Source organism: Prionailurus bengalensis, chromosome B2, assembly GCF_016509475.1.
Source record: "Prionailurus bengalensis isolate Pbe53 chromosome B2, Fcat_Pben_1.1_paternal_pri, whole genome shotgun sequence".
Classification (NCBI taxonomy): Eukaryota; Metazoa; Chordata; class Mammalia; order Carnivora; family Felidae; genus Prionailurus; species Prionailurus bengalensis.
Window position 1 is genome coordinate 119872833 of NC_057349.1, and position 27535 is coordinate 119900367.

At 38.4% G+C, this 27535-nt stretch overlaps 1 protein-coding gene across 3 annotated transcripts in view; it reads right to left on the bottom strand.

Annotated features, from left to right (window-relative positions):
• LOC122489999 (pantetheinase) overlaps nt 1-27535 on the bottom strand; it is a 67338-nt gene that overhangs the window by 25183 nt on the left and 14620 nt on the right. For 2 of the 3 annotated variants that reach the window (XM_043592396.1, XM_043592394.1), the window contains exons 2-4: nt 14233-14376; nt 4783-5032; nt 3335-3465 (exon numbers count right to left, since the gene is read on the bottom strand). In XM_043592396.1, coding sequence (XP_043448331.1) covers nt 3335-3465; nt 4783-4995 — 344 coding nt within the window. In that variant the 5' untranslated portion in view covers nt 4996-5032; nt 14233-14376. Of the gene's footprint in view, nt 1-3334; nt 3466-4782; nt 5033-14232; nt 14377-25111; nt 25278-27535 lie in introns of those variants that run through there. The other variant, XM_043592395.1, reaches the window with a different exon arrangement.

Consider the following 27535-nt stretch of genomic DNA (forward strand, 5'->3'; position numbering starts at 1 on the left):
ATTTCGTCAAATGATTTTTCTGTATCTATTGAAATGATATGATTTTTATATTTCATTCTATTAATGTGGTGTATCATATGCTTTGATTACATGCATTGAAACATTCTTGCATCCCAGGGACAAATTCCACTTAACCATGGTCTATGATCCTTTTAATATGCTGTTGAATTTGGTTTGCTAGTATTTTGGTAAGAATTTTTACATCTATATTCATCAGGGATATTGGGTTGTAGTTTTATTTTATTGTGGTGTCCTTACCTAACCCTGGCATTAAAGTAATGGCCTCATAAAATAAGTTTGGGACTATTCTCTTCTCTTAAATTTTTTGGATGAGTTTGAGATGAACTGGAATTAATTATTCTTTAAAAGTTTGATAGAATTTATCTGTGAGCCATCTGGTTCTGGGCTTTCCTTTGTTGAGAGTTTTTTGATTACTGATCCAATATCCTTACTCATTATCGGTGTGTTCAGATTTTCTATTTCTTCATGATTTGGTCTTGGTAGGTCGCCTGTTTCTAGAAATCTATGAATTTCTTCTAAGTTGTCCAATTTGTCGGCATATAATTGTTCAGAGTAGTGTCTTATGATCTGTAGTACTTCTGTGATAACGTGTAAACATAATGCCTCCCCTTTCATTTCTAAAAATATGGCGTGCTTCAGGAATTTGCATGTTATCCTTGTGCAAGGGCCACAAGGTTTTGTGTTTTGCTAGATAAAAAGGAGTTCTGGAGGTGGATGATGGTGATGGTCGAACAACAACATAAACAGACTTAATACTACTGACTGCACATTTAAAAAGGGTTAAGATGGTAAATTTTATGTTATGTGTATTTTACCCCAGTAAAGAATATTAGAAAAAAAGTAACCTTTTGTAGGCTAAGAAAAGGGAAATCTTGTTCAGGGAACTAGTCAATCTGGTTGGTGCAGAGGCATCCTTAAGGAAGAAAAGGGAAGAGGAAATTTAAAAAGATGCATTTGGGGTCATAAAAGATAGAGCTCAGCACAAGAAGCTAAAAAGCTTATTTTAAATTTAATAGACAGAAAAGTACCATTAAAGGTTTTAAGGACAGAAGTAACATGATCTCAATTATTTTTCAGATAATAGGGCATTAGGGTATAGAATGTGCTAGAATGGTGAGAGACTAAATGTAGGGAATTGTTGGGAAACTGTTGGAATAGTTCAAGTTAAAAGCAACAAGGGTTGGGCTAGGGCGATGCCAGACAGTATGGAAAACTGGAAATATTGGAACATTTGTTAATGTTTGATTTCTTTATTCTTTATCATGTTACCAAGTTGTCCCAGTAAATCAACTAAAATACAATCTTCAAAAGTGAGACCTCAGAATATATAACATATAGCCATATGTACTCTACTGGCACAATCCTTAAATATTAAATGGTTAATACTAGGTTATTGAAGAATAGCTGAGAAGGGTAAAATTACTGTTGAATGAATGGCATATTGGTGCCATCTGCTGGAACTTTCTTTGAGTATCAAATCTATACTGTTAGATCTCCAAATTGGTAAAATTAACATAAGCAATTATCTACAAAACATATCCTTGAAAAAGACAATGAGGATGATAAACCACATGTAAAAATTATTATTTTAATGCATTTATATAAAGAACAACTATTTGATAGTTGTTCTCCCTGTTTTCTTCAATTAATTCCTGAATGACATAGATGTAAGCACAACACATTGAACCACTTGAAACATATTTAGCCCAAGTCTTTTCAGATCTCCACAAATGGTACAATAGTGTATTGAGATAGAAGCCTGGTGTTTGGGATTTCTTAAACAGTCCCGATTACATATTTCCCTCCTGTCTATTAATCTTGAAAGTACATCAGATATTCTAATATATTTACATTTAAACCACATTTTCCAGACTGTTTACTCTATCCAGGAAAGGCTCCAAATTCTTTGTTAGAAAATACACCCATATTACCTACTCACTCACTTCTTCCAAGTCTCTGTTTAGATGTTACCATGGAGTCGACTGATGACCAAAAATTTAAGCCCCATGCTTTCCGCCATATTCACCGGTCCTGCTTTTGTTTTTCTCTGTAACATTTACCTTTGCTACATGGCATAGAGCAGTAGACAGGTAACAACTAACTAGATATTATCTTTTTTTCATTGACTATCTCCCCACAGTAGAATATAAGCTCCAGGAAGACAGAGATTTTTAATCTATTTTGTCTACTCTACTGTCCAGAATAGTGAGTGCCTGAACATAATAAGTACACACACAAAAAAAATGTTGAATAGATGAGTGAAGGCAAGGAATGGAGATGTCATTAGTTGATGGAAAAAAAGAAGGGCAACCAGATTTCTTGAAATGAGATGTATGGAAGGGTCTGGTGGGGATTTCCAGGAGACCCTTGGAAATGTGGGTCTGGGAAAAGGTCATTCGGAAGCAAGTGAAGTCAATACATAATGGAAGTGAACACAGAGTGTTGCCCTTTAACAACCGAAAATCTGGCATGAGAGGTGGTCAAATAAAAAATAATTATGATACAATGAAATATGAAGATAGTAGACGATTAGGATAAATAATACTGAACTGTGTCAAAATCAAGGTGTCTCTATACGCAGTTACAGTGGTTAGTTTGCATGGTTTTGAGAACATTTCCAAAACGGGAGTTCCTAATGATGTTAGCAATAGCACGTTTGGAAAGAAGTGAGTTAACAGAGATAATTCTCTTAAATCTATAAGGTATTGCTTTGCTTACGTTGAAAAAAATAGTGCTGCTTTCATCATACATTATATTTCTTTAGTTTACGCCAGACTTAAACCACTCACACAGTTCTAGGACACCAATAATTATCTTAAGCTCTCAGGATTTCATTCACATTAACCTCATTTGGCTATCTTATTGATGTAAAAGGGAAAGTTTTAATCTTAAACTAACATGTGACTCTATTTTGCCATTTTCTCACAGTTTTCAAATTACAGTGCCCACATGGGGAAACAATTTTTTGTTCACTGGTAAGAAGTCAGAGACTAGAGTTTGATTCTGACTCTCCCACTAACCAACTACCCCTGTAAACCATAAGCAAGTTACGCTATTGTCTTCCAGATTCATTCTCTCAATGAAAATATATTCACAATTTGGTGGTTTCTATGAGACCTTCCAACACTGATCTCTGTGATTTCACAATTCATATTCGCTTCCCTAATAAATGTACCCATAGGAGGTGAAAAATAATAAAATCATCTTGAGCTTCGAGTTGATAGTGAATCTTATGCACTGATCTTCTACAAAGTTCTCCCAGGTACAGTAAGTTCATGTTCATGATTGAATTGTCCACCATCTGTTTCTTTACCTGTTGGGATAATTACAAGGGATCCAGTTCACTCGAGGGTCTGGGATATCCTCCAAGTATGGATAGATAGTTTCTCTGTTAAAATTCCAGCCATAGATACCATCTTCTGGAGTCACAATAATATGTGCACCCTGTGAAAAATGTAGCTTAATTGAAATATTTCTCAATTAAGGAAACGATCCAAGAAGGGTTTATAAGAGGACCTGAGCAACTGAGCGGATGAGAAACAACCATCCAGGCTTTTTTTTTTCCCCCCTTTTCAATCCTAATCCTTTGTTTTCACTATTTTTAGAATTTATTTTCTTGGCCCAGCCATTTTTATTGTCTAATCCCACCATCGCCATTTCTATACAACTTTTTCATTCTTCCATAAACATCAATAGCCTTACATGTTTGCCATCCACTGCAGTTAACTGTAAACCCTGGTCTTCTCAAAATCACTTCCCTTTTCTGGACTTCAGTCGGATGTTGTGTCTGAGTGTCACCTGGTTGATTTATATTCAAAGTCTTGGTTTTACTTCCTCCTCTGTTCCAGCCTTCCCTGCTCCGTATCCTGCAAAAGTGACTCTGGCTTCTCAGAAGGAGGGCACTCAGACCCTGGTTCCCTGAAGCGTGCCAAGCCCAGAGGTACACCCCACGCTAACCTGGGCACCTTCAGACCGGGGAATCACCCTGAAAGCTACTGTAGCCTTTGAGAAAATGGCTGGACTAAGGGTGAAAAAGAACCTCAGAATTCTCGTAGCCTTTAAAATGTTCGTAAGTATGTATAAGAACATGTGCTGATGAAGTGTGAGATGTGATGTGTACGTTATACGTATGTATTCACGACTCATCACACTTTACATATCCCTCCTCTACACCTGATCTACAGATGCCTTATTTAAACCATACCCATTCAGACCACGCACTTAAACTTAACCCTTCATTGAACTCAAGGACTTACTATGCATCAACATATACTTTTATCCTGTAATTAGAACGAAGTATGAAGTACATAATGCATATTAATTTGCAACTTACTAACTTTATTTGGGTGTTATGAACTAATCTGAAAACCTGCGCCCACTTAAGAGCACAAAAGGATACCAAGGCTGCTAACACTCTAAAGCACAGCACCTGGTCCTGACCCATTTATCTCCGACCCTTTATGTGTAGCAAAAGGACGGGAGCAAAGTTGTGGAATTCACAGCAAGTACCTCAAAGGCCTGCTGAGCCTTAATGATGAGGAAGCCATTCTTTTCTTCACTTGGTCTCACTCAGGGAGGCATAATAGTGTCCTTGCCGTAATAATTTTGAGAAGGAGGTAGGACTCTGATTGTACAGCAAAAGTTGTTGGCTACCCTGACACTTACGTCATCCAAAAGTATAACTGAACCTGCCAGTGACCCTGTCTCCTAAGACCCCCACTCTTCCTCTACATGGAATCTAGCACACTCGAGAGATGGTACCTGTTTTGCTGCTGAAGTGATCGCTCCCTCCAAAAGATCCAGATTTCGGTTCATTAACGCCAATGCCTCTTCACGGGACACTGGTATTAGGGTGGTATTAGGCAATATCACGGCGTGTTCATAAACAGCTGCAATAAAGGTATCCAGGGAGCTGACTTTTAAGACACAGGAAACTGAAATTGCCACATAAGCCAGCCACCGGGGAGTAATCATGCTGAAGTCCAATGACTGCTGATAAACAGAGCAAGTCCTGATATGTACAGAGAGAAAACACAATAAATCATGTGATTCCCAGGACTTAGTACCTTACAAGCAAATTAAAATCTACTATAAGCAAGCCGTGTGGTTTTACATCACAGAGATGCAAACAAATCTTACATAACGAAGGACTCTTTTCGTAGGGATTTGTGAGGATCCGATGAGGAAATGTATGTTTCAGTTTGCCAGGCTTGTCATAATGAAGGACTAGAAACTGGGGAGTTTAGGCAACAGAAGCTTATTGTCTCACAGCTCTGGAGGCAAGAAGTTTCAGAGGAAAACAGATCTGGTTCCTCTTGAGGGCTATAAGGGAAGGCAAGGCTTCTCTCTGTGTAGACGGCTATCTTCTCCCTGTGTCTACACATGATATTCTCCCTGTGTCTACTCATGGATTCCTCCTGTGTGCACGTCTGAATCAAAACTTCCCTTTTTGACGAGGACGGGAGTCATTAGATTTAGTGCCCACCTTACTCCCCTAATGGCCTCATCTTAACTTATATCTGAAACAATCTTATTCCCAAATGAGGTCACATTCTAAGGTACAAGTGGTTGGAGCCAGAATTGGTATGATCACATTAACTGTCATTGACTAATTGCCAGATGCTCCGGCAAATAACCAAGGCAGGCAGTTTTCCTACTTTTTAGACAATGAGACAATAAACCTGTGAGAAACTGACAGGACAAAGAACGCTTCGGGAGCTTCAATTAGTAAGGGCTTCCAGAATCTGGGCTAGAGTTGTAAATTAAACAAAAAGTAACAAGGGCTGTTCATACAGTCTTTTTGGCTCTAAATTTCCTATCTTTGGTAATGAGGATCTCTCTACCTCCTGGTACAGAGAGGTTACCTTTCACATGGGAGATGTATTTCTTGTTTTCTGGAGGTGAAGATGGGGGGTGTCAGAGCTGGTTTTGTTTTGTTTTGTTTTGTTTTGTTTTGTTTGCCTTGGTTGTTTCTTAAGTCACTTTTATTTAAAATAATCAACATGCCGGGGGAAAATGAGTGATGGGCGTGAGAAGTACACTTGTTCGGATAAGTGCTGGGTGTTGGATGTAAGCGATGAACTACGGGAATCTACCCCCAAAATCAAGAGCACACTTTGCACACTGGATGTTAGCCAATTTGACGATAAATTATATTTTTAAAAAATAAATAAATAATAAAAATTGGAAAAAGATCGCAAAGAAAATAAAAATAAATAGACAAAATAATCAATATGCCAAAGTGGTCACATTTTGGGGTGGCCTGTCCTTGGTCCCTATAGTTTCCTCCTCGGAAACTTCCCTGGAAGTTTCGCACATTCGAAGTTGAGCTGGCAGATTGTTTTATGTCACTAAACGGTATTTTAGTTCTAACAATGGGTTAGTGTAAATTAAATGAACTTTAGAAGGCTGTGCTGCTTGTGTATTTTCAGAGTGAAGCCGACGGTTCAAATAATCATATAGTAGATACGAGGCATTTTTATGGAAACAACAACAACAACAAAAACAATGGTTAAGATTAGATACATTATAAAACTGGTTTTGAGTTCTGAGAGTAGCCAGTTAAAAAGATTTCTACAAGCATTTGCAAATAAGGTTAGTGCAGGCAGTGACAATTTGGCAGACTGTTTCGGTTTGTACAAGCGTCTCTGGTAACCTTTCTGAGCGACCCGCACAACAGGCATGACGATTGTTATATATTAGCTGTTGTGGTGACTTCTCTGGAGTTTACATCAAGTTGTTTCTATTTAGTCTGTAAGGCTTCAGAAAAAGGAGAAGTTTTATTTACAAAATGATTCCAAGTCAAAATGATGGGAAAAAACTGGAAACGTTCATTCAGAGTTATAACCAGACACTGAAGGAAACTAGAAAAAAATCAAGGTCTGGTCTCATTTGTTTGTTTGTTTGTTTGTTTGTTTTTAAGTTTATTTGTTTATTTTGAGAGAGACAGAGAGAGAGCACAAGCAGGGAAGGAGCGGAGAGAAGAGGGGACAGAGGATCCAAAGCGGGCTTCTGTGATGACAGCACAGAGCCTGATGTGAGTCTTGAACTCACAAACCGGGAGATATGATCTGAGCCGAAGGCACGTGGTTAACTGACGGAGCCTCCCAGGCACTCGATGGATCTAGTCTCATTTATAATGAACTGTTTTAGAATCTAATATCTATAAAGATGTGTTACTGAAACATAATTTTCTTTTTATAAGCACCCTCATTTTACCAAAGACAGTCAAATTAAGGCTGATTTGTTTATAAAATAAACGTAGTTTAAAAATATTGGCCTGATTCTTTATAGAAGTTCAGCAAGAATAGCATTTGATCATACAGACTCTTTTAAATCTGCTTTGCTGGAATTTTTATAAAGAACCTCTAGACTCAACTTTTAACAGGCTCTGAAGGCCAGAAGCCAAGTCAAATCCTTGCCATCAGACTCTGCCTTTAATATTTATAGATTTAGGTTAATTCTTCTCTTCTTGAAGTCCTCAAAATATCCTGAGGTTCCTGCACCTGCCAAGAAGTGACCTTCTTTACCTGTAAGGTTGCTAGCAACCCCATAAGCAAGGTATTGGGCTGTTTTCCCAAGGAGCTTTATTGGGTCCCTATCATTAATACTAGTTCCTTAAAGCTGTCTGGTAATATCTAAGTTTTTGCAGGTCTCCCTCAAATACAACATTCCAGTCAAAGCCTCAGTAGTACAATCAATGTTTCCAATTATGTTCTGTTACAGGAACCGGTTCTTACTGAACTTATGCAAGTGGATACATTGCCATGAAAATATAAGAATATTCACTGAAAATTCTGAGGGGATCAGAGAGAAGAAAAAGGTATATGTTTTAATTTGTTGAAAAGTTTTATTTTGTCAAATTGCTATAGGCCATAGAGAAAGTTAGTTAAATCTGGAAAAGCAAAACCTTAAAAGATCAGCAAAGTTTCAAACAAAAAAAGTCATAAAAAGTATAATCATCCTCAGTTCATTTAGTCTCATGATATTAATTTGTGTTCTGCTTGAATCCAATTTCCTCACTAAACCAAGTTTAGTTTTAACGTCTTAGGGTTGCTAAAACACAACCTGGTGGTGCCTGGGTGTCTCAGTCGATGAAATATCTGACTTCGGCTCAGGTTATGATCTCATGGTCCATGAGTCTGAGCCCTGCATCGGGTTCTGGGCTGACAGCTCAGAGCCTGGAGCCTGCTTAGGATTCTGTGTCTCCCTCTATTTGCCCCTCCCCCAGTCCATCTCTCTCTCATAAAGAAACAAACATTAAAAAAATTAAACAAAAAGCTTTAAAAACAATAAACCTATACTCAGAGTTCTTTCCATGAGTCTCACTGGAGATAAAATACATGTGCAGGAAACTTGTAAAAGCGTCTGAGAAAAAGTATAACTGTCTGTAAATGATAAAGGACCTTAAAAATCCATGATTAAAGATGTGATTAGAAATCATTACAATGTAATTGGTAAGGAAATTTGGTTATTTTTCTGGTACATAACATTTTAAGATAATAACATACCAGGACATATCAGATTTCTAGGCGTTTCATACAATTTCCAGAGTACTGACTTTAGTAACATATATCTACACAAATATAAGACAGTTTAGTATTACTTATTTGATAATACTTCCTATGTAATTTAACATGCCAAGAACGCCTAAGTAGTTTAATATCTCTCTTTTATGATGAGAAATAGAATCATCGAACTATTCCAGGGGCCCTCTGGAACATTTCAATTGGCTGGTAGTCAAAACACTATTTTACAGCTCAATTTTGGAGGGTGCCTGGCTGGTTCAGTTGGAAGAGTGTGTGACTCTTGATCTCAGGGTAGTGAGTCTGATCCCCATGTTGGGTGTAGAGATAACTTAAAAATAAAGTCTTAAAAAAAATTTGATTTTGGGAAGGTCATCAAAGAATATCAAAAGTTTCAAACATTTAATTAAAGAATGATCATAGATCATTATAAAACTACTTATCAGTTTAAACAAAGTGACAATAAAAGATTTTTACATTTTTTTAAATGTTTATTTATTCTTTGAGAGAGAAAGAGAGAGAGCATGAGAGGGGGAGGGGCAGAGAGAGAGGGAGACACAGAATCCAAAACAGGCTCCAGGCTATCAGCACAGAGCCCGACTTGGGGCTCAAACTCATGAACCGCAAGACCATGACCTGAGCCGAAGTCAGATGCCTAACCAACTGAGCCACCCAGGGACCCTCTGACAACAGAAAAATTTAAAGGCACATATAGAGGATTACGTAGTTGTAAACAAATCTTAGCTCTTTTAATATCAAGAAGACTCGGTTCTTGAATGATCAAAGATTTGATTAAAACAAAACACAGAATCTTTTTCTAGCCAGATTACATTCGAGGTAAAGAAATTTTTTATTACAATTTCTAATAAAAAGCAAACAAATCACCTAAGAAAGCTTTCTTCTTTTAACAGAGGAAAAAACCAAATTCTAATTTTCTTTCCATGAGTGTACTTTTGATACGAAAACTTATTCTTAAATAAATGTATTCTAATCTTAGCCATTTACAATTTTTTTAAGTTTATTTATTTGAGAGAGAGAGAGAAAGAGAGAGTAGGGGAGGCACAGAGAAAGAGGGAAAGAGAGAATCCCAAGCAGGCTCTACACTGTCAATGCCAAGCTGGATACCTGGTTTGATCTCACAGTTTGTGAGATCATGACCTCAGCCGAAATCAGGAGTCTGACACTTAACCAACTGAACCACCCAAGTGCCCTAATTTTTAACAGCTTTAATCACATGTATTAATCACAACTTTTAACCCTTACAAACTAATTTCTAGTGAAAACTAAGTAGTAAAAAATGTGAATTGTCTGTTTCTCCAGCATTTTTTAGATTGGCAATTTTCTGAATAGATTTCATAGCTTCTAGAAGCATGTGTTTCTTCATAGTGCAATCTTTTAATAAAGCACAAAACATGGTTGCTAACAGATCCAAATTTATTTTTAGTTTCTCTATAATAAGGAAATTATAAGTAGATAAACCTATGCTCAGTGTTTAATGCTTATTATTTTATCTTATTTGGAAATGACCCAGATAGTCAATGAATTCAACCTAACTTATCACTTAGCAAAACGTCAAGGTTTCAACTTGCCAAAAAGATTTGGGAACGCTACTCAAAAAAATTTTTTTAATGTTTATTATTTATTTTTGAGAGAGAGACAGAGTGTGAGTAGGGAGGGGCAGAGAGAGAGGGAGACACAGAATCCAAAGTAGGCTCCAGGCTCTGAGCTGTCAGCACAGAGCCCAACATAGGGCTCAAACTCAAGGACCATGAGATCATGACCCCAGCCAAAGTTGGTTGCTTAAGCGACAGAGCCACCCAGGTGTCCCTGGAGAAACTACTTTAAGTTTACCTAAAAACCTTTTAAAAGTTATATCTCTTCAATTTACTTGTTCTTAACAGTCATGCGTAGGTTACCAATAAAAACTACATGAGACATGAAAATCTTCCCAAGCTAATTATATTTTTAAAACATTTTACAGGGGCGCCTGGGTGGCGCAGTCGGTTAAGCGTCCGACTTCAGCCAGGTCACGATCTCGCGGTCTGTGAGTTCGAGCCCCGCGTCAGGCTCTGGGCTGATGGCTCAGAGCCTGGAGCCTGTTTCCGATTCTGTGTCTCCCTCTCTCTCTGCCCCTCCCCCGTTCATGCTCTGTCTCTCTCTGTCCCAAAAATAAATAAAAAACGTAAAAAAAAAAAAAAAAAAACCATTTTACAACAGAGGTAGTATCCACTTATTTGACTTGAACTAAACTGAGGCAGAATAAAAGTTTTAGTTTTAATGGTGATAATTTCAAAACATGTCTATGTTAATTAAACCAACCACCTTAAATTACCTTTAACACTGAATATTTTCCCAGATCATATGAACTTGAAAATAAGCGCTTGCCTTTAAACCAACTAAATAGGGCTCTTTTACAAATTAATTTTAGTAATACCATCCAGATGTAGGGAAAAAATCTCACACTTACAACATATGTGTTGTTAAAAGGAAAACCACAGGCCTAAAATGGAATTGCTTAGGTTAAGGCTCCAAGTCAGTAAACCAGGACTAAATACCTGAACTAACTGCAATTTCAATTCCCCAGGAATGCAACCTTTAACCAGTCAACATGGAATTTCCTGGTCAGCACAAGAAGTTTATTGATAGATCTCTTCCATTTCCCTTAGGAGGGCAACACAGCCTACAACAATGGATGTTTTGCTGAAAACGATCTTTTTCCACTCCACCTCTACTTTCAAAAACAGTTCCTTTTCCGTAGCACTCTAGAGTTCCTTTCTAATTGTTAGATGGGACGCTCCCAATTCATGAATTGATATAATAACGCCGATTAGATCTTTAAAATTTACTCTGTTGGATTTTCGTGATTTAACGGTATGGACTTACATACAAACATACTTACAGATGTAAACAAAGAGCTTATCGTTTTTGTTTTGTGGAGAGAGCATCATGGGTCTGATTTTGACATACCTTGTCTCTCTCTGTCTTCCTTCTGATGCGAAACTTTTTTTTTTAGGGTTTGTATTTCAAAGGATGGCTTTTCGGTAGAAAATTGATATCACAAAGACATAGAGAAAGTATCCAAGTTTTCTCCAACGTGGACTTTTGGGGACATATTGTCCTCTTATCAGAGATGTTAGAGCCTGGGCACAAGAGGCATTTTAGTAGTTTGTATTTTTAAAAGACCTTTTCTCTTCTCTGCCTTTTCCCTTCAGTCTCAGGCAATTGTGGGCTGTGTTTACATTTCAAAGGTATGATAAAAATTTATAATTTTAAGGGACAGAGAAAGAATGCAAGTTTGTTTTGTTTTGTTTTTTAAAGAAATGTGGGCTAATTGCTATTTAACTTTTATTTCTGTTCTTAGGACAATTTTGCTCCAATATCCCAATCTTTTATAATATCTATAAGCATTTTGAGAGGAATAGGAAAGATTTTGAGCTTTGAGATTAGTAAAGATCGGTGGGTTGATTTGCTTTTAGAGTTTTGTAGAGATTTATAAGATAAAGACACTTGTTTTTAATTCCCCCAAAGATTTGGATTGCACCCTGAATATCAAGGGATTGACCTGCCTTTTTTTTTTTTTTTTTTTTTGAGAGATTGAGAGAGAGACAGCACAAATGAGTGAGGGGCAGAGAGAGAGAGAGAGAGAGAGGGAGAGAGAGAGGGAGAATCCCACGATGGGCAGAGAAAGAAGGAGAAGAGAGAGAGGGGGAGAGAAAGAAGCAGGACTCAAACTCATGAACTGTGAGATCACACCCTGAGCTGAAGTTAGATGCTTAACCAACTGAGCCACCCAGACGCCCATCCTGCCTTTTTAGCTAAACATTATATATTTATACCAGGGAGATGATTAACTAAAATAGGAATCAAAACCTTTATGCCTGTGTAAACTCTATATAAAGCACTCTAATAAAAGCCTTTTTTTTCCCCCTAAGTACAAAATTTAACCTTGAGCTTTTATTATATTAAGCCTTGAGAATCAGCCTTCCACTGATTAATTGAAGGAGGGCCTAGGAGAAATTTTGGTCTTCTGCTTCCTCTGTGAAGGGGGGCAGAGTTCCAGGGGGCCTTCTGTCATGCCTAATAACCATATCTATAATCATGAGCTGAAAGAAACTTCCCTTAGGAACCAGTCAAGTTCTCTGTGAGTGAGGCCGTGACTAGCCATTAAGCCAATTCCTCTAAATTTGGTAGGATCTTTTCTTTGAAATATTAGTAGGTTTCATGCCCAGGGTGGAGCCCCATGCAGGGTTTGAACTCATGACCATGAGATCAAGACCTGAGCTGAGATCAAGAGTTGGATGCTTAGCCGACTTAATCCAAGCTGGTAGGGTCTTTTGAAAATGGAGGAAAAGGGCATTATAACTTAAAAGATCTGCTGCTGTTCAAGGGACATGAATTCTCTATGGTTGTTGGGGGCAGGGTCATTGCATAGAAATGCCTAAAGGTGGCAGAGCCTGATTAGAGCAAAGCAAGCCCTACTGCCTGTCTCAGGTGCTTCTGCTAAATTTACTTTTTGGCTTTCAGCATTTATGAGTAACTTGTATACTTTGAACTTGAGATTAAGCTGGAATGCTGTCTACAAATCTTGTACGGAGTGGAAAGTTTAATTTCTGTTCTTTGTCTTGTTAAGCGAGTCCCTAAGGCTAGCCTTATACTAATAAGACAATTCAGAGCTCTCTATAAAGATTTTTTTTTAAATTTAGCTAATTTAAAAGATTCATCTTCTGGTCATTGATGAGTAAGATCTTACTATTAATAGTGACTCAAACCAGTAAGTCTTTTCATGGCTTAACCAAAGATACAAAAGGCATCCCTAAAGAGGGCATAGTTGATAAAGTTCCCATGATCTAAAAGTCTACTCTCAAGAAAGCAAAGGCCTTGGGGGACAGTAGGGAAGAATGACGTGGTATATCCTGTGTCTCCAGCCTCCCACAAGGGTGCAAAGCTTCCTGACCCACTAATTTGTGTCAGCAGGCAGGTGCTTCCAGAATGGGATTTTTCTAGCACTTAACAAGCAATGAAAGTTGAGAGGACAAAGGTCCTTATGGTCTAGACATAAGACATTTTCTTATGACAAATTCCCCTGAGAGCTGGCACAGCTGGAGAAAGAGAGTGCTCCTCGTCAGTGGGTGTCTCAGATCCCCACTGTATTCAACTGGCCACTGAAGTGCACCCCAGTAAATGCACCCTCCGAATGCCAGAGAGAATGTTCTCACTGGTCACAAAGCCAAGCTCTTAGCACATAGAACAAGATGAAAGGAAAACCCTCATCCGGTTATTACACAGGGGATTCACAGCAAAGTACGTCCGAACTGACACTGTCTGATGAGAAACTGTGAACTCATCACTCAGTGGGATCAGCTTGCACAGCAGGCTGGTAGGGTCTATGCTTGAGTTCTTCTCTACGATAATCCCTTTTAAGAAAAATAACACAAAAGACACAGACCAAGGGGGAAAAAAAAAGACCACCTCTGGGAGGAAAGGGATCACTAACCAAACAGTACTCTACCAAATTTTTACCAAGAGTCACTAAGCCAAAGAAAATAATTCGACAAATATTTTCTCTTACTAATCTAATCTGAGAGAGAGAAAGAGAGAGAGAGACAGAGAGAGAGAAAGGCTGTCATCACTCTCACTCCACCAGACCTCACAGATTCTAGGAGGCTGGCATGGTAAGAAACCTTACCTTCTGCCGGCTGTACGTCAGATCTCCCAAGACCTCAAAGCTGCAGAATCTTCGGAGCAAATATCCAGCGGAAGTTGATCCAGCTGGCCACGCCAACCATAGGGGAGGAACAACCTCCTCTGCTTTCAAAGATTTCCAGCTGGTCTAAGAATTAAATGAACATGAGACAGATTAACGGGGAGGGGTGGGGGGGGGGGAGCCAAAGCTTTAATACGTGCACACAGAGTCCCAATAATGAAATTGAGTCCTAAAGAAATTACCAAGGCAGACAGTTTCTCAACTTTTTAGACAAAGGGGCAGTAAATCTGTGGTGAGGAATTGACAGGACAAAGAAATATAACTTTGGAAACTTCAATGAGTGAGGAATTCTAAACAGAATTTAGGGACTACGGTAGTAAATTAAATAAAAAGTAACAGCCTTTTTGGTTCTAAATGTCCTATCTCTGGTGATAAGAATCTATTTACCTCCAGGCACAGAGAGACTACCTTTTACTCAAGAGATTTGCCGTCTTGTTTTCTCACGACAAAGAGGAGTCAGACTGTTCTTTTTGCATTGGCTGTTTCTTAAGTAATTTTTATTTAAAATAATATGCCAAAGTGGCACACTTTGGAGTGGCCTGCCCTTGGCCTGAACAAAACTTATTTTTTTTAAGTTTATTTATTTAAAAAAAATTTTTTTTTAATTTTTATTTACTTTTGAGAGAGACAGAGACAGAATGTGAGTGGGTTAGGGGCAGAGAGAGAGGGAGACACAGATCTGAAGCAGGATCCAGGCTCTGAGCTGTCAGCACAGAGCCCGATGCGAGGCTCAAACTTACAGGCTGTGAGATCATGACTTGAGCTGAAGTCGGCCGCTCAACTGACTGAGCCACCCAGGCGCCCCTAAGTTTATTTATTTATTTTGAGAGAGAGAGAGAGAGAGAGAGAGAGAGAGGAGAATGAGCATGAGCAGGGGAGGGACAGAGAATCCTGAACAGACTCCATAGGGACCAGGGACTTGAACTCACAAATCATTAGATCACGACTTGAGTCCACATCAAGAGTTGGACGCTTAACTGACTGAGCCACCCAGGCGCCATTTTCCTCCCCAACCCCAACAAAACTTTTAGGTAGAGAGAAATCTTGATTAATACCACCAGACAGCCAATCAAACCTGCAAGGATAGAGATGATTACCCGCTGAGAGGGAATATGTAACATCCCACTGCCTGGTGTTGGAATAAGACCTCCAGCATCTGGGGTTTCACTGACAGCAACCCAGGTAGCCAACCCCAAAAGGAACTCAGCAGCACATCTTGCCCAGCCCAAGTGGAAAGAACCAGAAACAGGAGAAAGGAGAGGAGAACAAAGACCGAATGGGGTGGGTACTGCCTGTTGCATTTCTCTATGTACCCAATACCCAGCCCAATACCTGGTACACAAAAGACCTAACAAATGTGCCATTTAAGGGATCACCCCAGGACTGCCACCAGCTTTCGATAGAACTTTGGATAATTTACTTCCCTCATTGGTTATCTGTTCAGTTGTTGCAGCTAATCCAGTTGTTCTGGATGATCCAAGGGAGGTCAATGCAAGAGAACCATGATTTAATCATGGGTGCCTATGTAATGAAGGGGTTTGGAGAGCTTTGGGGTTGGTGAGCACATGGAAGTATGGGGAGAGCAGCACGCTCAGAGAGGGCATGGAAACTCTGTGCCCCTTCCCCATACCTTGCCCTGTGCATCCTTTCCATGTATCCTTTTTAATGAAACTAATGTTAAAAAGAAAGCCACAGGCCCCAAAATGGCATCACTTAGGGCCCCAAGTCAGTAAACCAAGACTTAACACCTAACCTGTATACAATTGCAACACCCCAAGGATGTAACCATTCACCAGCCAACACGGAATTTCCTGGTCAATTCTAGAAAATTTACTGATAGGCCCTTACCACTACCCTTAGGAAGACAACCTTGCCTAAACAATGCATTCCTTGGTAATAAATTCCTTTTTTCTTTCTTTTTTTTTAATGCTTTCTCTCTCCCTTCAAAAACTGTTACCTGCAAGACCCCCAAGACCTGACCCTCACTCCCCACCTGCTTGTACTCACCAACCTTTGTCCCACATTTTTCCGTAAGCTCTTCTTTCCAGCTTATCTCCTAACTCAGACAAATAAAAATCAAAGCACTCCTCAGGCCATAGTGACTGCCCTGACAAGACCTCCAGCCAGCCCAGACCAACAAGACCAGTTTGAGCTTAACTTCTGACTTGCACCTGCACAGGAGGACCATAGAGTGACCTCCAGAATGACCAAAAACTACCTTTACCTCATTATAATACTAAAATCTCTGCCCAAGGAAGAGCACAGACCTCATTGACATAACACACAATGCACGTATAGGCATGTTTCTCTAAGGCATGTGCATGACCTTATGACTACCTCTACATACAGAGGGGAGGCTTACTAATCTAAATATTCACCCTGAATCTAAATAAAGAGAATCCATTCACCCTTGCTTGGAGAGTCACTGCATTGGAAGCCATTCCCTGTAATGTCCTTATTTGCTGCAAATAAATCTTTCTTTGTGTGCCAACTCAACCCAGTTCAATTTTTGATTCACCAAGGAGCAAACTAAACGTTGGTTCAGTTACAAAACCTGCCTCTTGTTTAGCTCAAGGGAGCTCCTGTCTATTTGCTAGATGGAATGCTGCCTGATTCATGAATCATTTAATAAAGCTAGTTAGATCTTCAAATATACTCGGCTGATTGTTTTGTTTTGTTTTAACAGATTTGGGGGCACTGTCAGGATCTGAAGCACAATTCTGACTGTATTTGGGAGCAATGAGAAACACAGGTATAATGCTCTGTGAACACTTCTGAGTTCACTGTCTTGCTTCTTCTGAGGGCCATTGGTAAGTCCCTCTCAGTTAAGCTCTGCTGTTTTTGCATTCGAGCTCCTGACCTAATTGGCTTTCCAGTCCATGGTCAACAGGTCGGTCTAGACAGATAAGAAGCTTTAATGGAGTGCCAGTCCTTAGCCCTTTGATCAGTCTGCAATTTCACATTGGGATTCCTTCTTAACTTCCACACTGAAGTCCCCATTTACTGGGGTTTCCTGGTTTATTCCTTTCCCCAGTTCCAGTCTGCAGTCTCCATAATGAATTCTGCTGGTTTAGTCCACAGTGGGAATTGCTAGCGGTGGGCACAGCCTTCCCTTGGCCAGTCCACAGTGACAACTTTTGTTTACTGCTGGTGCATTAAGTTGCCCATGTTTGTTTGTCTTGTGTCCTGTGAACAAACACTTAGCTAATGGGATTCTTAAAATCAGAAGAGTCAAGCATGTCACCTTCTGGAACACCCGCTTATTTTATGTCTAAAAACTATAGTGCTGGGGGCTGTGATTATCTACAGAAATGGTAAAACTTTAATAAAAACAACATAGAATTATGATGGCCATGATGCAGAACGTTTTAATTAGGTAAGGCCATCTAAGCAGTACACTTGAAAGTAAGGGTTCCCAAAGTAAACAGAATGGGATACCTGTTTTAATTGGCAAGCAGATGCCTGCAAAAAGTTTCAAAATTTCAAAATAGTTTCGTTGGAAGATCCACTGCAAAAGGATAATGAAAAATTAAATTTAGATGAGCTACCTGCCAGGGCCAAGGGCAGGCTGCCCCAAGATGGTCCACTTTGGCATGAACATTATTTTGAATTAAAAGCAAAAGAATCCAACAGATTCAGGAAAACTTTTTACCTCCTCCTCCACTGCCTGCATCAGGAAAACAGGTATTAACAGAGATTTCTCTCTACCTAATAAATCTATCAGCACAATAGGCAAGCATTGTTTTCCAAACATGTCCTCAGCTTCCTGCTGATGATCTTTCTTCCCTTTGCATCTTTAGGAATTTCATGCCTGTGTGGATTCCCTGTATGTATGAAATTAAATTTGATTTTCTCCTGTCATTCATCTCATATCCATTTGATTCTTAGTCCAGCTAGAAGGACCTTGAATAGCAGAGGAAAGTCTTCCTCCTCAACACATCTTTGTAAGTACAGTAAAATCTTGGTTTCTGAGCATAATTCATTCAGGGCATACGCTTGTAATCCAAAGCATGAGTATATCAAAGCGAATTTCCCCATAAGAAGTAATGGAAACTCAGATGATTTGTTCCACAACCCAAAAATATTCATATAAAAATGATTACAATTCTGTAATATAATACAAAATAATAAAGAAAATACAAAATATAAAGAAAAATAAACAAATTAACCTGCACTTACCTTTGAAAACCCTAGTGACTGGTGTGAGGGAGACAAGAGAGAGGAGGGTTATTGTATAGGATGACTTTCACTTTCACTGGATGTTGACTACAGTACAGTGTCATATACTGTATTTACTGTAACTAGCAATAAGGCAGCAGGGGAAAGGGTCTAGATCTGCAAGCAGCCTGACCTAGAATGAAGCAAAGCGTTCCTAAGCTTACTCTTGTATGGAAAAGTAGAGGACTGTCCATAGTTGCTATGAAGTGATAAAAAACACACTAGCGCCAGTTATGGGCACTTTCTAATGTTCTGAAAACCCACTGATTTCTGCCAAACACCGTGGCCTGAGACTGAGCATCCAAGCATGGGAGACCATCACCCACAATCTCCCATCACACGGTGGGAGAGAGAGAGAGAGAGAAGAACCATTGGCTCACTTATGATCATGTGGCATTCAGCATCATGTGCTACTCATATTGTAAGACATTGCTCTTTTATCAAGTTAAAATGTATTAGAAATATTTGCTTATCTTGCGGAACACTCACGAGCAAGTTACTTGCAACACAAGGTTTTACTGTATTGGATTTTAATACTGCTTCTTATAAACTGGACCAGATTCTGATTTCTTCTAGTGTTCCCCAATACCTGGTTATGACTCTCCAAACTAACATTTTTTTCTCTCACCTTTCTGACTTGAAATCGTTTAAAAACTAAAACTGCCTTTATTTCTGAAGCTCTACAAACAATATAAACAACTTGGTATAAATTTTACAGAAATCACCACAATAGCTCATGTATAAACAATCTTCAGGCCTCTTGCTCTGTGGACCGCTCAAAAAGATAGCCTGATGGGTGCCTGGGTGGCTCAGTTGGTTAAGCATCTGACTTCAACTCAGGTCACGATCACGCTCACATGCTGTCTCTGCCTCTCTCAAAAATAAGTAAACATTAAAAAAAAAAAAAAAAAAGATAGCCTGACATATAAAAATCTTCTTGATTGGCTACTCTCAAAACTCGGAAATTGGTTTATAATTTGATACAAACCTTAACCATTGTTTTCTTTTGTTTCCATAAAAATGTCTCTTATTTAATATCTGGTTGTTTATACCAAAGGCCAAACTTTGAGAATATACCTTTATCATGACCTCCTGAAATGAGTTTAACTAAATTGACCTATTGTCAGGACTAAGAGACTGGCTTGAAAATATGAAATCATCTACCAACTCAATTTATTAATGTGTGAAACTTCAGTGAAGTTTCAGACAAAGGGACTGTAGGGCAAAAGGGAGGCTGTCCCAAGAAGGGCCATTTTGGCATGAAGATTACTTTGAGCTAAAGACACATCCAAATTGAAAGTGAGATGATACACCACCACCTATCATGCTAATGGACATCAACAGAAAGCTGGAGTAGCCATGCCATACTTATATCAGACAAACTATATTTTAAACAGAACTGTAGCAAGAGATAAAGAAAGTCACTATATCATAATAAATGGGTCTATCCAACAAGATCTAACAATTGTAAATATATGTGCCCCCAATGTGATGACACCCAAATATATAAATCACCTAATCACAAACATAAAGAAATTCATTGATAATGATACAATAATAGTAAGAGACTTTAACACCCCACTTACAACAAAGGACAGATCATCTTAAAAGAAAATCAACAAGGGAACAATGGCTTTGAATACCACATTGAATCAGATGGACTTATAATTATATTCAAAACATTTCACCCTAAAGCAGCAGAATACACATCCTTTTTGAGTGAACATGGAGCATTCTCCAGAATAGATCACATACAGATTCACAAATCAGGCCTCAGCAAGTACAAAAAGATTGAAATCATACCATGCATATTTTCAGACCACAATGCTATGAAACATGAAATCAAACACAAGAAAAAATTTGGAAAGACCACAAATACATGGAGGTTAAAGGACATCTTACTAAATAATGAATGGGTTAACCAGAAAATTAAAGAAAAAATAAAAAAAAATACATAGAAGCAAATGAAAATGAAAATATGACAGTTCAGAACCTTTCAGATGCAGCAAAGGAGGTCATAAAAGAGAAGTATATAGCAATCCAGGCTTACCTCATAAAGCCTAAAGCCAGTAAAAGAAGGGAAATAAGAAAACATAGAGCAGAAATAAATTATATAGAAACAAACAAAAAAATCAGTAGAAAAGATCAATGGAACAAAGAGCTGGTTCTTTGAAAGAATTAATAAAATTGATGAACCCCTGGCCAGACTTAATCAAAAAGAAAAGAGGAAAAACCAAGAAAAAAAAATCACAAACTAAAGAGGAGAGATCACAACCAACACCACAGAAATACAAACAAGTACAAAAAAATATTATGAACAGTTATATGCCAGCAAATTGGGCATTCTGGAAGAAATGGATAAATTCCAGGAAACATACAAACTACCAAAGCTGAAACAGGAAGAAATAGAAAATTTCAACAGATCCATTACCAGCAAAGAAAGTGAATCAGTAATCACAAATCTCACAATAAACAAAAGTCCAGGGCCAGATGGCTTACCAGGAGAATTCTACCAGATATTTAAGAACAGTTCATATCTACTCTTCTCAAACTGTTTCAAAAGAATAGAAATGGAAGGAAAACTTCCAAACTCAATCTACAAGGCCAAAATTACCTTTATTCCAAAACCAAAAACCCCACTAAAAAGGAGAATTATGGGCAGCAAAAATTCTCAACAAGATACCAGCAAATCAAATCCAGCAGTACATTAAAAGAATTATTATTCACCATGATCAAGTAGGATTGGTTTCTGGGCATCAGGGGTGGTTCAATATTCACAAATTGATCAACGTGATACACCACATTAATAAAAGAAAGGATGAGTACCATAGGATCCCCTCAATAGATGCAGAAAGAGTGTTTGACAAAATACAGCATCCATTCTTGATAAAAACCCTCAACAACATAGGGATAGATAGAACACACTTCAACATCATAAAGGCCATATATGAAAGACCCACAGCTAATACCATTCTCAATGAGGAAAAACTGAGAGGTTTTCCTTTATAGTCAGGAACAAGACAGGGACGCCCACTCTTACCATATTTAACAAAGTATTGCAAGTCTTAGCCTCAGCAATCAGACAACAAAAAGAAATAAAGTCTTAGCCTCAGCAATCAGACAACAAAAATAAATAAAAGGCATTCGAATCAGCAAGGAAGAAATCAAACTTTCACTATTTGCAAATGACATGGTATTCTATGTAGAAAAATCAAAGACTCCACTAAAAAATTGTTAGAACTAACCCATTAATTCAGCAAAGTCTCAGAACATACAATCAATGCACAGAAATCTGTTGCATTTAATGTGGATGGAACTGGAGGGTATTATGCTAAGTGAAATAAATCAGTCAGAGAAAGACAGATATCATATGATTTCACTCATATATCAAATTTGAAAAACTTATTAGAAGACCATAGGGGAAGGGAAAGAAAAATAAGATACAAACAGAGGGAGGCAAACCATAAAAGACTCTTAAATACAGAGAACAAACTGAGGGTTGATGGGGTTGGGAGTTGGGAATAGGGAAAATGGGTGATGGGCATTGAGGAGGGGACTTGTTGGGATGAGCACTGAGTGTTGCATGTAAGTGATGAATCATGGGAATCTACTCCTGAAGCCAACGCCACACTGTATGTTAGCTAACCTGACAATAAAACAAAAAAAGAAAGAAAAAAGTCTGTTGCATTGCTACACACCAATAATGAACGAGCAGAAAAAGAAATCAAGGAATCGATCCCATTTACAATTACACCAAAAACCATAAGATACGTAGGAAAAACTTAACCAATGTGGTGAAAGATCTGTACTCTGAAAACTATAGAACATTTATGAAAGAAATTGAAGAGGTCACAAAGAAATGAAAAACTTCCCATGCTTATGGATTAGAACAAACATTGTTAAAATGTTTATCCTAGCCAAAGCAATCTACATATTTAATGTAATGCCTATGAAAATACCACCAGAATTTTTTACGGGTTGGAAAATAAGCCCTAAGATTTGTATGGAACCACAAAAGACCCCAAAGAGCAAAAGCAATTTTGAAAAAGAAAAGCAAAGCAGAAGGCATCACAATTCTGGACTTCAAGCTGTATGACAAAGCTGTAATCATCAAGACAGTATGGTACTGGCACGAAAACAGACACATAGATCAATGGAACAGAATACAAAGCCCAGAAATATTGTTGACCCACAACTGTATGGTCAATTAATCCTTGACAAAGCAGGAAGAATATGCAATGGAAGAAAGGCAGTCTCTTCAGCAAGTGGTATTAAAACTAGACAGCAATATGCAGAAGAATGAACCTGGACCACTTTCTTACACCATACACAAAAAATAAATTCAAAATGGATGAAAGACCTAAGTGTGAGACAGGAAACCATCAAAATCCTAGAGGAGAACATAGGCAGCAACTTCTTCGACCTTGGCCATAGCAACTTCTTACTAGACACGTCTCCAGAGGCAAAGGGAAACAAAAGCAGACATGAACTACTGGGACTTCATCAAGATAAAAAGCCTGTGCAGAGTGAAGGAGACAATCAACAAAACTGAAAGGCAGCCTATGGAATGGGAGAAGATATTTGCAAATGACATATCTTATAAAGGGTTAAAATCTAAAATCTATAAAAGACTTATCAAACTCAACAGCCAAAACCCAAATAATCCAATTAAGAAATGGGCAGAAGACATGAATAGACACTTTTCCAAAGAAGACATCCAGATGGCTAACAGACACAAGGAAAGATGTGGATAAATCTTTAGCCACAAAATGGCTAAAATTAACACCACAAGAAACAACAGGTGTTGGCGTGGATGTGGATAAAGGGAACCCTCTTACACTGTTGGTGGGAATGCAAACCGGTGCAGTATGGAGAACAGTATGGAGGTTCCTCAAGAAACTAAAAATAGATCTACCCTACAATCCAGCAATTGCACTATTAGATATTTATCCAAAGGATACAAAAACACAGATTCAAAGGGGTACATGACCCTGATATTTATAACAGCATTATCAAGAATAACCAAACTATGGAAAGATCCCAATTGTCCATTGACTGATGAATGGATAAAGAAGATGTGGTATATAGGTACAATGGAATATTACTCAGCCATCAAAAAGAATGACATCTTGCCATTTGCAATGACATAGATGGAGCTAGAGTGTATTATGCTAAGTGGAATAAGTCAGCCAGAGAAAGACAAATACCATAGGATTTCACTCATATGTAGAATTTAAGAAACAAGACAGATAAACACAGGGAAAAGAGGAAAAAAAGAGAAAGGGGGAGGCAAACCATAGAGACTCTTAACTATAGAGAAGAAACTAAGGGTTGATGGAAGGGAGGTGTTCCGTGGGATGGGCTAGATGGGGGATGGGTATTAAGGAGGACACTTGTTGGGATGAGCACTGGATGTTGTATGCAAGCGATAAATCACTCAATTCTACTCCTGAAGCCAACATTACGCTATATGTTAGCTAACTAGAATTTTTTTTTTTTAATTTTTTTTTTTCAACGTTTATTTATTTTTGGGACAGAGAGAGACAGAGCATGAACGGGGGAGGGGCAGAGAGAGAGGGAGACACAGAATCGGAAACAGGCTCCAGGCTCTGAGCCATCGGCCCAGAGCCCGACGCGGGGCTCGAACTCACGGACCGCGAGATCGTGACCTGGCTGAAGTCGGACGCTTAACCGACTACGCCACCCAGGCGCCCCCAAAGAATTTAATAAAAATTTGATGAAAAGAAAGTAATCAAAATCCAGCAAATTTAGGAAAAGCTCTTTACCTCCTCCACAACTGCCTGAAAAGAATTTAGATAGAGGATCAGCTCCAGGACGTGAGCTATCACCTTAGATAACTATGTTTTGACATGAACTAGGTGTGGCAGACAGGAAGAAACCTAGCAAGACTTGTTTCATCAAAGTCCTGTTTGTCTCACATTTCCTGAGAGGCCTAGCAAACATTTGTTTACCAACCATTTACTCTTTCTTATCTCCCTGTGAATTTCATTCCTTCCCTCTGAAGTCCCAGGCCCCACCCTCTTCTCCTTACTTCACAGTGACAGATATACTTCATTTTGCCTGATATCTTTGGAATTTCCATGTGCATGTGGATTCCCAGTACATACGAAATCAAATTCAATTTTCTCCTGTTAATTTGTCTCATGTCAGTTTGATTCCTAATCTGGCTAGATGGGCCTTGAGAGGAAAAGGAAATTTGTGCTCCCTGATATACCTACAGCAGAAGACAATTAGACTGATGTAACTCTCATGGCTCATCTCTGTCCTCTTCTGAGTACTCCATTCTACTAATCCTCTGTCTAAATTGTTCTCCCGCTCTGGAAAGACTACATAATTAAAAGCAAAAGTCTGCCAATTTAATGCTTTTACAGACACCCCTGTAACTACCTTCAGAGAAGGGCCCCCATGGAGCCCCCTCCCAGAGTTGAAGAAACTGAGGAATTTTCTGGTAAACTGCTACATTCTTCCCTTAAACAGCTAAGAGGGAACTGGTGGATATCAGAGCCTGCAGAAAGGATTCTGGAAAAACTGTCAGAGGCCAGTGAAAGATGAAAATTCTTACCAGAATCAGTTCTTCTGAATCTCTGTCTGTGATGCCCAGTCCAGAGAGGAAAATTAAATCTCACTGTTGTCCCTTCATTTCCAAATGCAAACCCATTGTGTATTGTTCTTTTCTCTCCGAGGGATAGGAATCGCCTTCTTTCTTGTCTCCTTTTGCGTGAATAGGCTAGGCTTTCTGCCTGCCTGGTACATGCAAGTTGTTTCTTTCTTTTGGCTGTCTGTGGGAGTGACTCTGGATTTGAGAAAGATAGGATCTTTTGCACCCTCTTTGGGGGCCTGCTGGACACCCATGAGATGTTATGCAATACTGCCAGAAATATTTAAAATTAAAACTATGTACCCATGCAGCATTACTTACAATAGCCAAATTATGGAAGCGATCCAAGTCTCCATCGATAAGGAAGTGAGATACACACACACACACACACACACACACACACACACACACACACACAATAAATGTAACTCAGCCGTAAGAAAAGAATGACATTTACAGCAAAATGGATGAATCTACAGGGTATAATGCTAACTGATATAAGTCAATCAGAGGAAGACAAATAGTATGTCATTTCATCATGTGGAATTTAAGAAACAAAACAAACCAACAAAGAAAAAAAGAGAGATTAAAAAAAAAAGACTCATAAATATGGAGAAGAAATTTATGGTTACCAGAGGGGAGATCTGTGGGGAGATGGGTGAAATAGATACAGGGGATTGAGAGTACACTTATCACAATGAGCACTGAGTAATGTATACAATTGTTGAATCACTATACTGTACACATGGAACAAATATGACACTGTATGCTAATTATACTGGGATTAAAAAAACAACAAAGCTATGTATCCAGAGGGAAAGAAAAAAAAAGAGGATAATGTAGTAGGATAGATGGATTAACCTATAAAGTCATTTAATTTATAACCCAGTTCTTTGAGGAATTAAAAACAACATTCTTATAGATCTTTTACAAAACAAAAGTCAGCCTACAGGCTATTCAAATTCGCCTATTCTTTTACCAATCCCAAAACTTCTCTTCTTTATCTGAAAAATCCTGTAAATCATCAGCCTTAGAAAATCAAAGTCCTTCTTGGGAGAACGCCCTTTTTTTCTCTTCCCCTTAAAGTTATACATCTTATCATGTCTTTGCAATGTAAATATAGCCCCAAACTACCTGAGACTGAAGGGGAAAAAAAAGGCAAGAAAAAGAGTGTTTTTTAAAATAAACTGCCAGGGTCCCTGGGTGGCTCAGTTGGTTAAGCGTCCAACTCTTGATTTCGACTCAGGTCATGACCTCACGGTTTGTGAATTGGAGCCCCATGTCGGAATATGACATGTGTATGTCTCACAGCATGTGGGAATGTGTGGCCTGCTTGGGATTCTCTCTCTCTCCCTCTCAAAAAAAAAATAAATAAATAAAAGTAACTGCTAAAAGGGCTCTTGTGCCCAGACTCCAGCACAGCTTTCTTAAGATTAATTTAGGAACAAATACAAATGTTAAAATCTCCACAAATATTTGTAGCAAAATTAATTTTCAAAAGAGCTCTATTTAGTTGGTTTGAAGACCAGTGCTAATAAGGACTGACCATTCTAAACCTCCGAAAAAGATAGAAATTAACCTAAGTGTTTTTTTCAAGTTCATGTGATCCAGGAAAATATTCGATATGAAAGCTGGTTTAAGGTTGTTGGTTTGATTGAAATAAACATGTCTTCAGAGCTATCAGCAATAAAATTAAAACTTTTATTCTGCCTGGGTTTACTTAAAGTCCTATAAATCAATATTATCTCTGTTACAGAATATTAAAAAAAAATAGCTTGGAGGAGCGCCTGGGTGGCTCAGTTGGGTGGGCATCAGACTCTTGGTTTCAGCTTAGGTCATGATCCCAGGGTCATGGAATCAAGCCCCGTGTCAGGCTCCATGTTGAGGATGCAGCCTGCTTAAGATTATCTCTCTCACTCTCCCTCTGCCCTTCTCCCCAATTGTGCTCTCTCTCTCTCTAAAATATAAAAAATAAAATAAAATAATTAACAAAAAAGAAAAATAACTTGGAAGACGGACTTTGATGTATCACAAAGTTTTTATGAGTAACCTAAGCATAAATTGTTGAGAACAAGTAAATTGAATAAGCATAACTAAAATAAAAAAAATAAGCTAAACTTTTAAATAATTTTCCTAAATCTTACTGGATGGAGAATACATACATACATACATACATACATAAATTCATTCAATATCTAGATCACTTCCAAATAAAACAAGATACTAAAATATTAATTACTAAACATAGGTTTATGTATTTTTGACTTCTAGTTACAGAGAAACTAAAAGATGTCCTGATCTGTTCATGCTCCACCGGAAAATTTAAAAAAGCATATGCTTCTAAAAATTATGAAATATATTCATAAATGTGCAAATCTGAAGAATTGT